Raw genomic sequence first — 15,371 nt, 5'->3', positions numbered from 1 at the left:
ACTGTCACGTCCTGACCAGCAGATGGAGCTATTGTTTTAGTTTTGGGGTCAGGACGTGGCAGTTTTGTGTATGGGAATGTTTGTATTGTTGATTGGGACTTCCAATTGAAGGCAGGTGTGTTGAGTTGCCTTTGATTGGAAGTCCTATATAGGTGTGTGTGTTTTTCTTTGGGGTTGTGGGTGGTTGTTCTTGCACTGCGTTTTTGTATGCCTGTAAGACTGTCCCTGTTGTGTTTATTGTTTTTTCAGTGGATGCTTTACTCCTTTTTTAAAAATTAAAATATGAGCATCCATATTCCCGCTGCGCCTTGGTCCTCCTTTCAACAGCACGATGGATTTTGTGACAGTTGGTTTTCTATGGTTTATCTAGTTGTTCTGTTTCTTTGTTAGTCTGTGTGGCTCCCGATCAGGAACAGCTGTATGTCGTTGTTCCTGATTGGGAGTCATATATTAGGAGTGTGTTTTCACCTGGGGTTTGTGGGTTGTTGATTTTGCACTGCTGTATGTAAGTCCAAAAAATGACAAACCGACAGACAGGCTTTCTTGTTTTCCGTGTTCATTTTATTCTAATTAAATAGAAGAATGAGCATTCCCATCTGCGTTTTGTCATCCATTCACCACGACAGCCATTACAACATGAGACAGGGAGAAGCAATGTAAAATCAATAATTAAATTGTTTCCACAATTAACATGCTTTTTCTTGTTTCAAGTATGTTTTATTATGAAAAGTACAATATAACCATGTATACTTGTACAACTATGGAGCGTATGTCCACATATAATTGTACAATTTGTTTTTCCAACATAAAAGACAAGAAATGATCACATTGGTATTTTAACGGTGTTATTGTAAGAGTTTAAATGTTTAAACAGAGGATACATCTAAAACAGGATAAAACAAGTGCAGTATGTTGTGAGAATGTTACTTTAACGTCGACTCATAACGTCACACTATAACTTCATGGGAGTCTTGTGGAAAGACTGCATGTTGTTTTGGGTGGATTGAGTGACGTCTTCATCAACATTTTGCAGAATATTCCGGTAATATTTTCACCTCTTGTCGGCTGCAGACATTCATAAGGAGTTCCAGTAGTTTATTTGCCATTTGCAGGTATTAAAAGTAATACATACACTGTAATTCCTTGTTGGATCTCTCTCACATACAGGACAGTACATACCAGAGGAGGCTGCTGAGGGGAGGACGGCTCATAATAATGTCTGGAACAGAGTGAATGAAATGGAACACATGGAAACCACGTGTTTGATACCATTCCACTTATTCCACTCCAGCCATTACAAGCCTGTCCTCCCTAAATAAGGTCCCACCAACCTCCTGTGGTACAAACACAAACAGTAAAATATATCATAAATGCAAAGTGGTAAAAGATCAAAAAATATTACAAGCCTGTCATGTGTGTGTGTCCAGTGTGTGTGTGTGTGTCCAGTGAGTGTGTGTGTGTGTGTGTGTGTGTGTCCAGTGAGTGTGTGTGTCCAATGTGTGTGTGTGTGTTTCCAGTGTGTGTGTTTGTCCAGTGTGTGTGTGTGTGTGTGTGTGTGTGTGTGTGTGTGTGTGTGTGTGTGTGTGTGTGTGTGTGTGTGTGTGTGTGTGTCCAGTGTGTTTGCCCAGTGTTTGTGTGTATGTGTGTTTGTCCAGTTTGTGTGGGTGGCCAGCGTGTGTGTGTGTGCCTAGTGTGTGTGTCTGTGTCCAGTGTGTGTGTGTCCAGTGTGTATGTGTGTGTTCAGTGTGTCCGTGTGTGTGTCCAGGGAGTGTGTGTGTGTTTCAGTGTGTGTGTGTGTGTGTGTGTGTGTGTGTGTGTGTTCAGAGTGTGTCTCGTGTGTGTGTGTTCAGTGTGTGAGTATGTGCCCATTGTGTGTGTGTGTTCAGTGTGTGTGTGTGTTTGTGTGTCCAGTGTGTGTGTGTGTCCAGTGTGTGTGTGTGTCTGTGTCCAGTGTGTGCGTGTGTCCAGTTTGTGTGTGTGTGTGTGTGTGTGTGTGTCCAATGAGTGTGTGTGTGTGCGTTTCAGTGTGTGTGTGTGTGTGTGTGTGTGTGTGTGTGTGTTCAGAGTGTGTCCAGTGTGTGTGTGTCCAGTGTGTGTGTGTGTGTGTCCAGTGTCTGTGTCAAGTGTGTGTGTGTATGTCCAGAGTGTGTGTGTGTGTGTCCAGTGTGTGTGTGTGTGTGTTCAGTGTGTGTGTGTGTGTTCAGTGTGTGTGTGTGTGCCCAGTGTGTGTGTGTGTGTTCAGTGTGTGTGTGTGTGTTCAGTGTGTGTGTGTGTGTTCAGTGTGTGTGTGTGTGTGTTCAGTGTGTGTGTGTGTGTTCAGTGTGTGTGTGTGTGTGCCCAGTGTGTGTGTGTGTGTTCAGTGTGTGTGTGTGTGTTCAGTGTGTGTGTGTGTTGAGTGTGTGTTTATGTGTGTGTCCAGTTTGTGTCCAGTGTGTGTGTGTGTCCAGTGTGTATGTGAGTGTGTGTGTCCAAAATGTGTGTGTCCATTTTGTGTCCAGTGTGTGAGTGTGTCCATTTTGTGTCCAGTGTGTGAGTGTGTCCATTTTGTGTCCAGTGTGTGTGTCCAATTTGTTTCCAGTGTGTGTCCAATTTGTTTCCAGTGTGTGTGTGTGTGTGTTGAGTGTGTGTATATCCAGTGTGTGTGTGTGTGTTGAGTGTGTGTGTGTTCAGTGTGTGTTTATGTGTGTGTCCAGTGTGTGTGTCCAGTGTGTGCGTGTGTGTCCAGTGTGTTGGTGTGTGTGTGTGTGTGTCCAGTGTGTGTGTGTGTGTGTGTGTGTGTTTTTCCAGTTTGTGTCCAGTGTGTGTGTGTGTCTGTGTCCAGTGTGTGCGTGTGTCCAGTGTGTGCGTGTGTCCAGTTTGTGTGTGTGTGTGTGTGTGTGTGTGTGTCCAGTTATTATTTCAGGGACACTGAGGATTCATAATGAACCCTAAACCCTGGATAGAGGGGCTCAGTGAATGTGGAGGTGAATGTGATCAGGTGGGTCAGTGTGTCAGAGGAGGCTCTATAGAAGGACAGAGTGCCGGCTGACCAGTCCAGATACACTCCTACTCTGTGGGGGCTGGAGGAGGGGACGTCTATGGTAGTGGGATTATTATTATGCCAGGCAGAGTATCTGTTGTCAGAGAAGTCCAGACTCCAGGACTTGTCATTGTATCCAAGACAACAGTCAAGACCTCTTCCTCTCCTGCTGATTACTTTAACCTCTTGGGGCTAGGTGGGACGCTAGCGTGCCACCTGTGGTGCACTCCATCAACAGCAGGTGCATTTCAAGAGCGGCAAATTTGAATCCAAATAAATGTCAAAATTCAAATTTTTCAAAAATACAACTATGTTACACCATTTGAAAGATAAACATCTCCTTAATCTAACCACGTTTTACGATTTCAAAAAGGTTTTACGGCGAAAGCATAAATTTAGAGTATGTTAGGACAGTACATTTACAAGAGTTGTGTGTAATGTTTTGTCAAGTCAAAGACAGGGTCACCAAAACCATAAAACCAGCTAAAATGATACACTAACCTTTTACAATCTCCATCAGATGACACTCCTAGGACATTATGTTAGACAATGCATGCATTTTTAGTTCTATCAAGTTCATATTTATATACAAAAACAGCGTTTTACTATGGCATTGATGTTGAGGAAATCGTTTCCCTCCAATAACCGGCAGTCAAGTCAGCGTCAGAAATTAAATAATTAAAATTAGAAAACATTGGTAAAATATTATATTGTCATTTAAAGAATTATAGATTTACATCTTTTGAACGCAATCAACTTGCCAGATTTAAAAATAACCTTACTGGGAAATCACACTTTGCAATAATCTGAGCACTGTGCCCAGAAAAATACGCGTTGCGATACAGACTAGACGTCATGTTGGGGAGATCTAAAATCGAAAATACTATGTAAATAATCCATTACCTTTGATTCTCTTCATCAGATGTCACTTCCAGGTATCACAGGTCCATAACGAATGTAGTTTTGTTCAAAAAAGCTCATCATTTATGTCCAAAAATCTCCGTCTCGTTAGCACATGATGTAAGCCAGCCGGACTTCTCGTCATGAACGAGGGGAAAAAATATATTTCCGTTCGTTCAAACATGTCAAACGTTGTATAGCATAAATCATTAGGGCCTTTTTTAACCAGAACATGAATAATATTCAAGGTGGACGAATGCATAGCCTTTTATAACGTATTGGAACGAGGGTACCCAACATGAAGTAGCGCGCCAGGTGTCTAATGGGACATCACCGTTCCATGGCTCTTGTTCGGTCAGATCTCCCTCCAGAAGACTCAAAACACTTTGTAAAGGCTGGTGACATCTAGTGGAAGCAATAGGAAGTGCCAAAATATTCCTAAACCCCTGTGTTTTTCAATGGGAGAGGTTTAAACTCAATACAACACATCAGGTATCCACTTCCTGTCAGAAAATGTCTCAGGGTTTTGCCTGCCAAATGAGTTCTGTTATACTCACAGACACCATTCAAACAGTTTTGGAAACTTTAGAGTGTTTTCTATCCATATATAATAAGTATATGCATATTCTAGTTACTGGGTAGGATTAGTAACCAGATTAAATCGGGTACATTTTTTTTATCCAGACGTGCAAATGCTGCCCCCTAGACCCAACAGGTTAAATGTCACTCCTATAGCAGCCCCCATTATCCCACTCCACTCTACCTCCCAGTAACAGCGCCCAGTCAGACCCTCTCTACACAGCACCTGTCCCCAGACCTCAAATCTCTCTGGGTGATCAGGATACGGCTGCTCCTCTCTCCTACATGTCACCTTTCTGTTCTCCTCAGACAGAGAGAGGTGTCTGTTTACTGTGTTTAGGTCCAGTGTGAGATCACAGACATCTGATGGATGAAACCAGACACAATATTAGAAATAATCATCATTCACATTAGAATGTTAACTCACTTTTCACCAATTCATTTAATGTAGATGTTTCTAGGTATCAAAAGGAGAAGTTAAGGTAACTTGAGACTTGTTGAATGATCATATGTTATACTGTATGGTAATATAATACACACTTATTCACATTAATTACACACACACACACACACACACACACACACACACACACACACACAGTCATATCAACTCTTTGTAAATGTTGGTGACCCTGATTTGTGCTTCTGTAGAACTACAGATGATATTTAATATGACCAAGTCAGTAATGATGGTGGTCTTTGACTTAACTTGAATTAAGACTTATTCTTAGTCATATTCTTCACAGCAGTCAACACTCACATTTTCTAAGTCCAGGTTTCATTCTGTTCTCTCCACCATGTTCCACACTGTAGCGGTAAGCAGAAGAACAGACAGTCATTGAGGGATACACCTGAACACACACACACACACACACACACACACACACACACACACACACACACACACACACACACACACACACACACACACACACACACACACACACACACACACACACACACACACACACACACACACACACCACACCTTTGTCCAAGTGGTGGTAAGAATGTTTGTCTTAACTAGCCTGAAAAGTCAAACATGTCTGATATGAACATTGACATAAACCCTCTACATACTTGAGTTTCTCCAGTCTGCAGTGTGGATCCTCCAGTCCAGCAGAGAGCAGTCTGACTCCTGAGTCTCCTGGGTGATTGTAGCTCAGGTCCAGCTCTCTCAGGTGTGAGGGGTTTGACCTCAGAGCTGAGACCAGAGAAGCACAGCCTTCCTCTGTGACTAGACAGCCTGACAGCCTGCAAAGAGTCAAATCATATTAAAACCACACTGATATTCTTTGGTGGTGAAAATAGTGGCAATATATTTTTTCAACATATTTAGATATATCAGTGTCATGAAACCTGCCATATCTATTCAGAAATTAATGTATCATAATATAAATGACAAATTATCAAAGTTTTGCCTGCAGATAGAAACATGTATAATACAAATATTTGAGTAGACTGACCAGACCAGTTTAAAAGCAGTATCAGTCAAAAGACAGACAGTGAGGTATCAGATTTAGATTGTATTGAGTATACAGTCCACACATATCTATTTTGACAGTGAAGATAACATTTTAAATGTGGCTCTAAACTCCAACATTTTGGATTTCACATCAAATGTTTCATATGAGGTGACAGTATATAATGTCACCTTTTATTTGAGGATATTTTAATACATACAGTTGAAGTCAGAAGTTTACATATACCTTAGCCAAATGCATTTAAACTCAATTTTTACAATTCCTGACATTTAATCCTAGTAAAAGTCCCCTGTCTTAGGTCAGTTAGGATCACCACTTTATTTTAAGAATGTGAAATGTCAGAATAATAGTAGAGAGAATGATTTATTTCAGCTTTTATTTCTTTCATCACATTCCCAGTGGGTCAGAAGTTTACATACACTCAATTAGTATTTGGTAGCATTGCCTTTAAATGGTTTAACTTGGGTTAAACGTTTCGGGTAGCCTTCTACAAGCTTCCCACAATAAGTTGGGTGAATTTTGTCCCATTCCTCCTGACAGAGCTGGTGTAACTGAGTCAGGTTTGTAGGCCTCCTTGCTCGCACACGCTTTTTAATTCTGGCCACACATTTTCTATAGGATTGAGGTCAGGCTTTTGTGATGGCCACTTCAATACCTTGACTTTGTTGTCCTTAATCCATTTTGCCACAACTTTGGAAGTATGCTTGGGGTCATTGTCCATTTGGAAGACCCATTTGTGACCAAGCGTTAACTTCCTGACTGATGTCTTGAGATGTTGCTTCAATATATCCACAATTTTCCTGCCTCATGATTCCATCTATTTTGTGAAGTGCACCAGTCCCTCCTGCAGCAAAGCACCCCCACAACATGATGCTGCCACCGCCGTGCTTCACAGTTGGGATGGTATGATGGCTGTGTGGTCCCATGGTGTTTAGACTTGCGTACTATTGATTGAACGTGTTACCTTCAGGCGTTTGGAAATTGCTCCCAAGGATGAAGCAGACTTGTGGAGGTCTACAATTTTTTTTCTGAGATTTTGGCTGATTCCTTTTCATTTTCCCATGATGTCAAGCAAAGAGGCACTGAGTTTGAAGGTAGGCCTTGAAATACATCCAAATTATGTCAATTAGTCTATCAGATGCTTCTAAAGCCATGACATAATTTTCTGGAATTTTCCAAGCTGTTTAAAGGCACAGTCAACTTAGTGTATGTAAACTTCTGACCCACTGGAATTGTGATACAGTGAATTATAAGTGAAATAATCTGTCTGTAAACAATTGTTTCAAAAATGACTTGTGTCATGCACAAAGTAGATGTCCTAACCGACTTGCCAAAACTATATAGTTTGTTAACAAGAAATTTGTGGAGAGGTTCAAAAACACATTTTAATGACTCCAACCTAAGTGTATGTACACTTCCGACTTCAACTGTATGTGATTGACGATTAAAAATTAAATTCTGATGATGCCATGATTAAGAAAAATCATGAATAAATCATGAATCAGAATGAGTGAGAAAGTTACAGAGGCCACAACAAAACATGCTAACCTCTCACCATTACCAGTAACAGAGGCTACAACAAAACATGCTAACCCCTCACCATTACCAATAACAGAGGCTACAACAAAACATGCTAAACTCTCACCATTACCAATAACAGAGACTACAACAAAACATGCTAACCTCTCACCATTACCAATAACAGAGGATACAATAAAACATGCTAACCTCTCACCATTACCAATAACAGAGGCTACAACAAAACATGCTAACCTCTCACCATTACCAATAACAGAGGCTACAACAAAACATGCTAAACTCTCACCATTACCAATAACAGAGGCTACAACAAAACATGCTAACCTCTCACCATTACCTATAACAGAGGCTACAACAAAACATGCTAACCTCTCACCATTACCAATAACAGAGGCTACAACAAAACATGCTAATCTCTGACCATTACCAATAACAGAGGCTACAACAGAACATGCTAACCTCTCACCATTACCTATAACAGAGGCTACAACAAAACATGCTAACCTCTCACCATTACCAATAACAGAGGCTACAACAAAACATGCTAACCTCTCACCATTACCAATAACAGAGGCTACAACAAAACATGCTAACCTCTCACCATTTTCAATAACAGATGCTACAACAGAACATGCTAACCCCTCACCATTACCAATGTATTTATTTATAAGCACCTCACATTGTGGTTACTCACTACTTGGTAGATATTCCCTCAGCGAAGTATGTCAGTTCCATGCAGGTTTCCTCACCAAGTCCAAGGCAGCACAGCTACCCATGCAGACAGTACTCCTTAGTAACCGATATCCCCATGGCAACACGAACTCGTTAAACTTCCCAAGCAATTCTCTCCCGGTGTCACACGATGCTAGGCTAACCTCTAGCTGGCTAATACCTCCACGACGAGACGGTAGCTTCAGTCGTTACTAAGTTTTAACTAAATTATAACAACTCTTTTATTAAATAAAACATGTATTTCCCTTCATGTCTTAGTAGCTATGGGTTTTGTTGTAGTTCTGTCGTCTTCTTTTATAATTTTTCTTCACCAACCGTCCTGAGGTAAAACGTCCATCCTTTCATCAACGTCTTTTTCCCTCCAGTTAACCAGGTCAACTCCCATTGGCCACAACTTAACAAGCGACCTTATTGGTCAAAACGTAAACTTCAAAGTAAAACAAACTATTCACTTATACATTAAATAAATATTTCTTCAAAAAGCATAATGCATTAACAACATTACAGTTTAGGAGCAATTCAATCATCTTTTAAATATAATACCAATGAATTATAACAAATAAACTCAATACTTGGTTCAAACAAGGGTATTACACAAACATACAGTCAATAATACAGTAGAAAAATAAGTCTATATACAATGTGAGCAAATTAAGTGAAATAAGGGAGGTAAAGGCAAAAAAAGGCCATGGTGGCAAAGTAAATACAATATAGCAAGTAAAACACTGGAATGGTAGATATGCAGTGGAAGAAAGTGCAAAGTAGAAATAATGGGGTGCAAAGGAGCTAAATATATAAATACAGTAGGGGAAGAAGTAGTTGGGCTAAATTATAGATGGGCTATGTACAGGTGCAGTAATCTGTGAGCTGCTCTGACAGCTGGTGCTTAAAGCTAGTGAGGGAGATAAGTGTTTCCAGTTTTAGAGATATTTGTAGTTCATTCCAGTCATTGGCAGCAGAGAACTGGAAGAAGAGGCGGCTGAAGGAGGAATTGGCTTTGGAGGTGACCAGGGAGATATACCTGCTGGAGCGCGTGCTACAGGTGGGTGCTGCTATGGTGACCAGTGAGCGGAGATAAGGGGGGACTTTACCTAGCAGGGTCTTGTAGATGACCTGGAGCCAGTGGGTTTGGCGACGAGTATGAAGCGAGGGCTAGACAACGAGAGGGTACAGGTCGCAGTGGTGGGTAGTACAGTGGGGGAAAAAAGTATTTGATCCCCTGCTGATTTTGTACGTATGCCCACTTACAAAGAAATTATCCGTCTATAATTTTAATGGTAGGTTTATTTGAACAGTGAGAGACAGAATAACAGCAAAAAAATCCAGAAAAACACATGTCAAAAATGTTATACAATTATTTGCATTTTAATGAGGGAAATAAGTATTTGACCACTCTGCAAAACATGACTTAGTACTTGGTGGCAAAACCTTTGTTGGCAATCACAGAGGTCAGACGTTTCTTGTAGTTGGCCACCAGGTTTGCACACATCTCAGGAGGGATTTTGTCCCACTCCTCTTTGCAGATTTTCTCCAAGTCATTAAGGTTGAGAGGCTGACGTTTGGTAACTTGAACCTTCATCTCCCTCCACAGATTTTCTATGGGATTAAGGTCTGGAGACTGGCTAGGCCACTCCAGGACCTTAATGTGCTTCTTCTTGAGCCATTCCTTTGTTGCCATGGCCGTTTGTTTTGGGTCATTGTCATGCTGGAATACCCATCCACAACCCATTTTCAATGCCCTGGCTGAGGGAAGGAGGTTCTCACCCAAGATTTGACGTACATGGCCCCGTCCTTCGTCCCTTTGATGCAGTGAAGTTGTCCTGTCCCCTTAGCAGAAAAACACCCCCAAAGCATAATGTTTCCACCTCCATGTTTGACGGTGGAGATGGTGTTCTTGGGGTCATAGGCAGCATTCCTCCTCCTCTAAAACACGGCGAGTTGAGTTGATGTCAAAGAGCTCCATTTTGGTCTCATCTGACCACAACACTTTCACCAGTTGTCCTCTGAGTCATTCAGATGTTCATTGGCAAACTTCAGACGGGCATGTAAATGTATTCTTGAACAGGGGGACCTTGCGGGCGCTGCAGGATTTCAGTCCTTCACGGTGTAGTGTGTTACCAATTGTTTTCTTAGTGACTATGGTCCCAGATGCCTTGAGATCATTGACAAGATCTTCCCGTGTAGTTCTGGGCTGATTCCTCACCGTTCTCGTGATCATTGCAACTCCACGAGGTGAGATCTTGCATGGAGCCCCAGGCCGAGAGATATTGACAGTTCTTTTGTGTTTCTTCCATTTGCGAATAATCGCACCAAATGTTGTCACCTCCTCACCAAGCTGCTTGGCGATGGTCGTGTAGCCCATTCCAGCCTTGTGTAGGTCTACAATCTTGTCCCTGACATCCTTGGAGAGCTCTTTGGTCTTGGCCATGGTGGAGAGTTTGGAATCTGATTGATTGATTGCTTCTGTGGACAGGTGTCTTTTTTACAGGTAACAAGTTGCGGTTAGGAGCACTCCCTTTAAGAGTGTGCTCCTAATCTCAGCTCGTTACCTGTATAAAAGACACCTGGGAGCCAGAAATCTTTCTGATTGAGAGGGGGTCAAATACCTATTTCCCTCATTAAAATGCAAATCAATTTATAACATTTCTGACATGAGTTTTTCTGGATGTTTTTGTTGTTATTCTGTCTCTCACTGTTCAAATAAACCATTAAAATTATAGACTGATCCTTTCTTTGTCAGTGGGCAAACGTACAAAATCAGCAGGGGATCAAATACTTTTTTCCCCCACTGTATATGGGGCTTTGGTGACAAAACGGATGGCACTGTGATAGACTGCATCCAATTTATTGAGTAGGGTATTGGAGGCTATTTTGTAAATGACATCGCCGAAGTCGAGGATCGGTAGGATGGTCAGTTTTACGAGGGTATGTTTGGCAGCATGAGTGAAGGATGCTTTGTTGCGAAATAGGAAGCCAATTCTAGATTTAACTTTGGATTGGAGAAGTTTGATGTGAGTCTGGAAGGAGAGTTTACAGTCTAACCAGACACCTAGGTATTTGTAGTTGTCCACATATTCTTAGTCAGAACCGTCCAGAGTAGTGATGCTGGACAGGCGGGCAGGTGCAGGCAGCGATCGGTTGAAGAGCATGCATTTAGTTTTACTTGTATTTAAGAGCAGTTGGAGGCCACGGAAGGAGAGCTGTATGGCATTGAAGCTCGTCTGGTTAGTTAGTTAATACAGTGTCCAAAGAAGGGCCAGAAGTATACAGAATAACACCAATAACAAAGGGGGTCTGATCTTTGTGCCTCTGTAAATTTCTCATTCATCATCATTAACGATTCATTCATGATTATTCATAATCATGGTAGCATCCACATTAATGTAGAAGTGTTCAGAAACATCTTCTATTCTTACTGACAATACAAGCGAAGTGACTCCAAAATGACAGGACGTTATTCACCATTCAGTTTCTATTAGGAAAAACATCATCCAAAACACAACCAAAACAAACTGCAAATGCATTCAACAAGTTTGTAGAGTCACAAGCTTGATGTAATCACTGCAGGCATGGAACATGGGACTAAATACTAAACTTATGACAACTTTAAAACAATATAAGCAAATTTGTCCGAATATGTACAACTTTTTCAAATGGGAGAACTAAATACATAAAGTGCTGTCCTTTCTTAACAGTAACACAGCTATGTATGAAAATACCCTCAAATAAAAGGTGACATTCTGTACTGTCACCTGATATGAAAAATTCTATCTCAAATCCAAAATGCTGGAGCATAGCACCACATTTAAAACTATAAGCTTCACTGTCCAAACACATATGGTGTGGACTATGTGTTTCTGGTAAACACATGTGGATCTGGTGAACAGTTATCACTTTTTGACTACCTACAGGAATACTGACCTCAGAGTCTCCAGTTTACAGTGGAGATTCCCCAGTCCAACAGAGAGCAGCTTCACTCCTGAATCCTTCAGGTCATTGTTACTCAGGTCTAGCTCTCTCAGGTGTGAGGGGTTTGACTCCAGAGCTGAGACCAGAGAAGCACAGCCTTCCTCTGTGACTCCACAGCCTGACAGCCTGACAAAGAGATCATCATGACTTCACAAACATACTGTTAATTGAATGAGTAGTGTAGAAGGACAATGGACGATGCATTTGGTTTATTCTCTCAAACAACATATAGATTTGTATGGTCATAATGTTATACTAATGTGAAAATCAATGCATTTATTCAATATGTTATTCAATATAATATTATATACATATTACACTACATATTTTTCTCTAAACTGGATATTGCTTCCTGATGATTAGTTCTTGTATGTCATTTTATGTACTCACAGAGCAGCTCTGGAGGCTTTGACCACTGGCAGCAGCCTCAGAAGACCTTCCTCTGATCTGGAGTATTTCTTCAGGTCAAACACATCCAGCTCCTTTTCTGAAGTCAGCAACACAAAGACCAGAGCTGACCACTGTGCAGGTGACAGGTTGGGTTTTGAGAGACTTCCTGAGCTCAGGTAGCTTTGGATTTCCTCCACTAGAGAATGGTCATTCATTTCATTCAGACAGTGGAACAGATTGATGCTCCTCTCTGGAGAGGGATTCTCCCTGATCTTCTCCTTGATGTACTTGACTGTCTCTTCATGGCTCTGTGAGCTGCTTCTTGTCTTTGTCAGTAGACCTCGTAAGTGCTTCTGATTGGACTCCAGTGAGAGGCCCAGAAGGAAGCGGAGGAAAAGGTCCAGGTTTCCCGTCTCACTTTGTAAGGCTTTATCCACAGCACTCTTGTAGAAAGTAACTTCAGGGTTGTCTTTTGTTTTCAGTTTGTTCATTAGATTCTCATTGTTGTTGATGAATGAGAGGAACACATATACAGCAGCCAGAAACTCCTGAATGCTCAGATGAACAAAGCAGTACACCTTGTCCTGGTACAGCCCACATTCCTCTTTAAAGATCTGTGTGCACAATCCTGAGTACACTGAGGCTTCACTGACATCAATGCCAGCCTCCTTCAGGTCTTCTTCATAGAAAATCAGATTGCCATTCACAAGCTGTTGAAAAGCCAGTTTTCCCAGTGACAGAATGCTCTCTTTATTCCAGTGTGGACCTGTCTCTTCTATCCCAAGATACTTTTCATTCTTCTGTTTGGTATGAAACACCACAAGGTGTGTGTACATCTCAGTCAGAGTCTTGGGCATCTCTTCTCTCTTATGTTTCAGCATGTGTTCGAGGACTGTTGCAGAAATCCAACAGAAGACTGGAATGTGGCACATGATGTGGAGGCTCCTTGATCTCTTTATGTGTGAGATGATTCTGCTGGCCAGGTCCTCATCACTGAATCTCTTCCTGAAGTACTCCTCCTTCTGTGGGTCTTTGAACCCTCGTACCTCTGTCACCTGGTCAACACACCCTGAAGGGATCTTATTGGCTGCTGCAGGTCGGGTAGTTATCCAGAGGAGAGCAGAGGGAAGCAGATTTCCCTTGATGAGATTTGTCAGCAGAACATCCACTGAGGTTGACTCTGTGACGTCCCAACAGATCTTGTTCTTCTGGAAGTCTAGGGGCAGTCGGCACTCATCCAGACCATCAAAGATGAACAGAACTTTGTACTTGTCGAAGTTGGAGATTGTTGATTGTTTGGTTTCCATTGAGAAGTTATTGAGAAGTTCAATGAAAGTATTTTCCCCTTTCATCAAATTCAGCTCCCGGAAAGGGAATGAAAATACAAATTGGACATCCTGATTTGCTTTTCCTTCAGCCCAGTCCAGAATGAACTTCTGCACAGAGACTGTTTTTCCAATGCCAGCGACTCCCTTTGTCAGCACAGTTCTGATGAGTTTGTCTTGTCCAGTTAAGGGTTTGAAGATGTCGTTACATTTGATTGCAGTCTCTGGTCTTGCTTGTTTCCTGGTTGTTGTCTCAATCTGTCTCAGCTCATGTTCATTATTGACCTCTCCTGTTCCACCCTCTGTGATGTAGAGCTCTGTGTAGATCTTATTGAGAAGTGTTGGGTTTCCTTGTTTAGCGATCCCCTCAAATACACATTGAAACTTCTTCTTTAGATTAGATTTGAGTTCACGTTGGCAAATCACAGCAAGCTCATCTGAATCTAGAAATAACACAGAGGATATTAATATTACGTCTGTTTTAATAACTACAGTATTGTAGGACTGTTATAACATTTTAAATTATAATCATTTATTCTCTTAACTGACTGTATAAATGTGTAAATGTTTTCATAATGCATTCCAGACTGGTGTGACTGATTATATTATTATTGGTATTATTGATGGTATTATTAATGTTGTCTCTCTCTGTCTCTCTAAATGAATCACCACAACACATCCCTGCTGCTACTTGATGAGGTCACAAGGTGTTGTGTTAAGGCTGCTACAATATCATTGAGTTACACAGCTACTTTAGCTGTACTTTAGCTACAGCTTTTAAATGTTATAAAACAGCATTCAACATGAGGCAGACAGATCTTACATTTCTCCAGTGTGTCAGCAAGCTCCTTCTGGTTCATTTTCCTCAGGACGTGCAGTGTGATCTTCAGAGCCCCCTCTCTGGCACTGCTCTCCTGCTTCTCATCTTCAGCGTCCACCACTTCCTTATCCTGCTTCTGACTCTCAAAGCCTTCTGGGAGTTCTGGACTAAGAATCCTCTTGAACATCTTCAGCTCGTTCTTCACAAATGTCATCATTTTCTCTTCAAGCATCTGAAATAAATCATGTAAATAAGTTAAGCAAGAGAAGAAATGCTTTCTCATTAACACATTAATGAATAATTGACAGATCAACTTTACTTGAGGTAAACAAAATCAAATGTTCATAACAGGATCACATACACTGAATATAGAGTCCAGGTCTGTTTGATGACTCTGGGAAGACTGACCACTGAGAATCTCTGACTCTGATCTCTCCTGTTGGTTTCTGTGGACAAAACATGAGATTACAGTACACACACACACACACACACACTGTTTTAGGACTATGAAAATGGACTAAAGTAGGAGAAATGACTAGAGACAGTGTTGTTTAACACACTGACCATGACCCATGAGTTCTTCTTACCTTTGTTCAGTAGAAAAGTCTCCCTCT

The 15,371-nt window shown here is 41.3% G+C and overlaps 1 protein-coding gene across 1 annotated transcript; it reads right to left on the bottom strand.

Moving 5' to 3' along the window:
• Positions 1 to 12,608: 12,608 nt before the first annotated feature.
• LOC145866013 (NLR family CARD domain-containing protein 3-like) lies at positions 12,609 to 15,017 on the bottom strand. The gene is made up of 2 exons (XM_082970897.1): positions 14,761 to 15,017; positions 12,609 to 14,380 (listed from the first exon to the last, which is right to left on the bottom strand). The coding sequence occupies exons 1-2, from the start codon at positions 14,987 to 14,989 to the stop codon at positions 12,609 to 12,611; spliced, it is 2,001 nt and encodes a 666-aa protein (XP_082827023.1). The 5' UTR covers positions 14,990 to 15,017.
• Between the last annotated feature and the right edge of the window lie 354 nt (positions 15,018 to 15,371).

This window comes from Salmo salar, unplaced genomic scaffold, assembly GCF_965601325.2.
Source record: "Salmo salar unplaced genomic scaffold, fSalSal1 ptg000117l, whole genome shotgun sequence".
In the NCBI taxonomy this organism is placed as follows: domain Eukaryota; kingdom Metazoa; phylum Chordata; class Actinopteri; order Salmoniformes; family Salmonidae; genus Salmo; species Salmo salar.
Note: the sequence above shows the minus strand (reverse complement) of the source record. Positions and strands in the feature narration are given on the sequence as shown.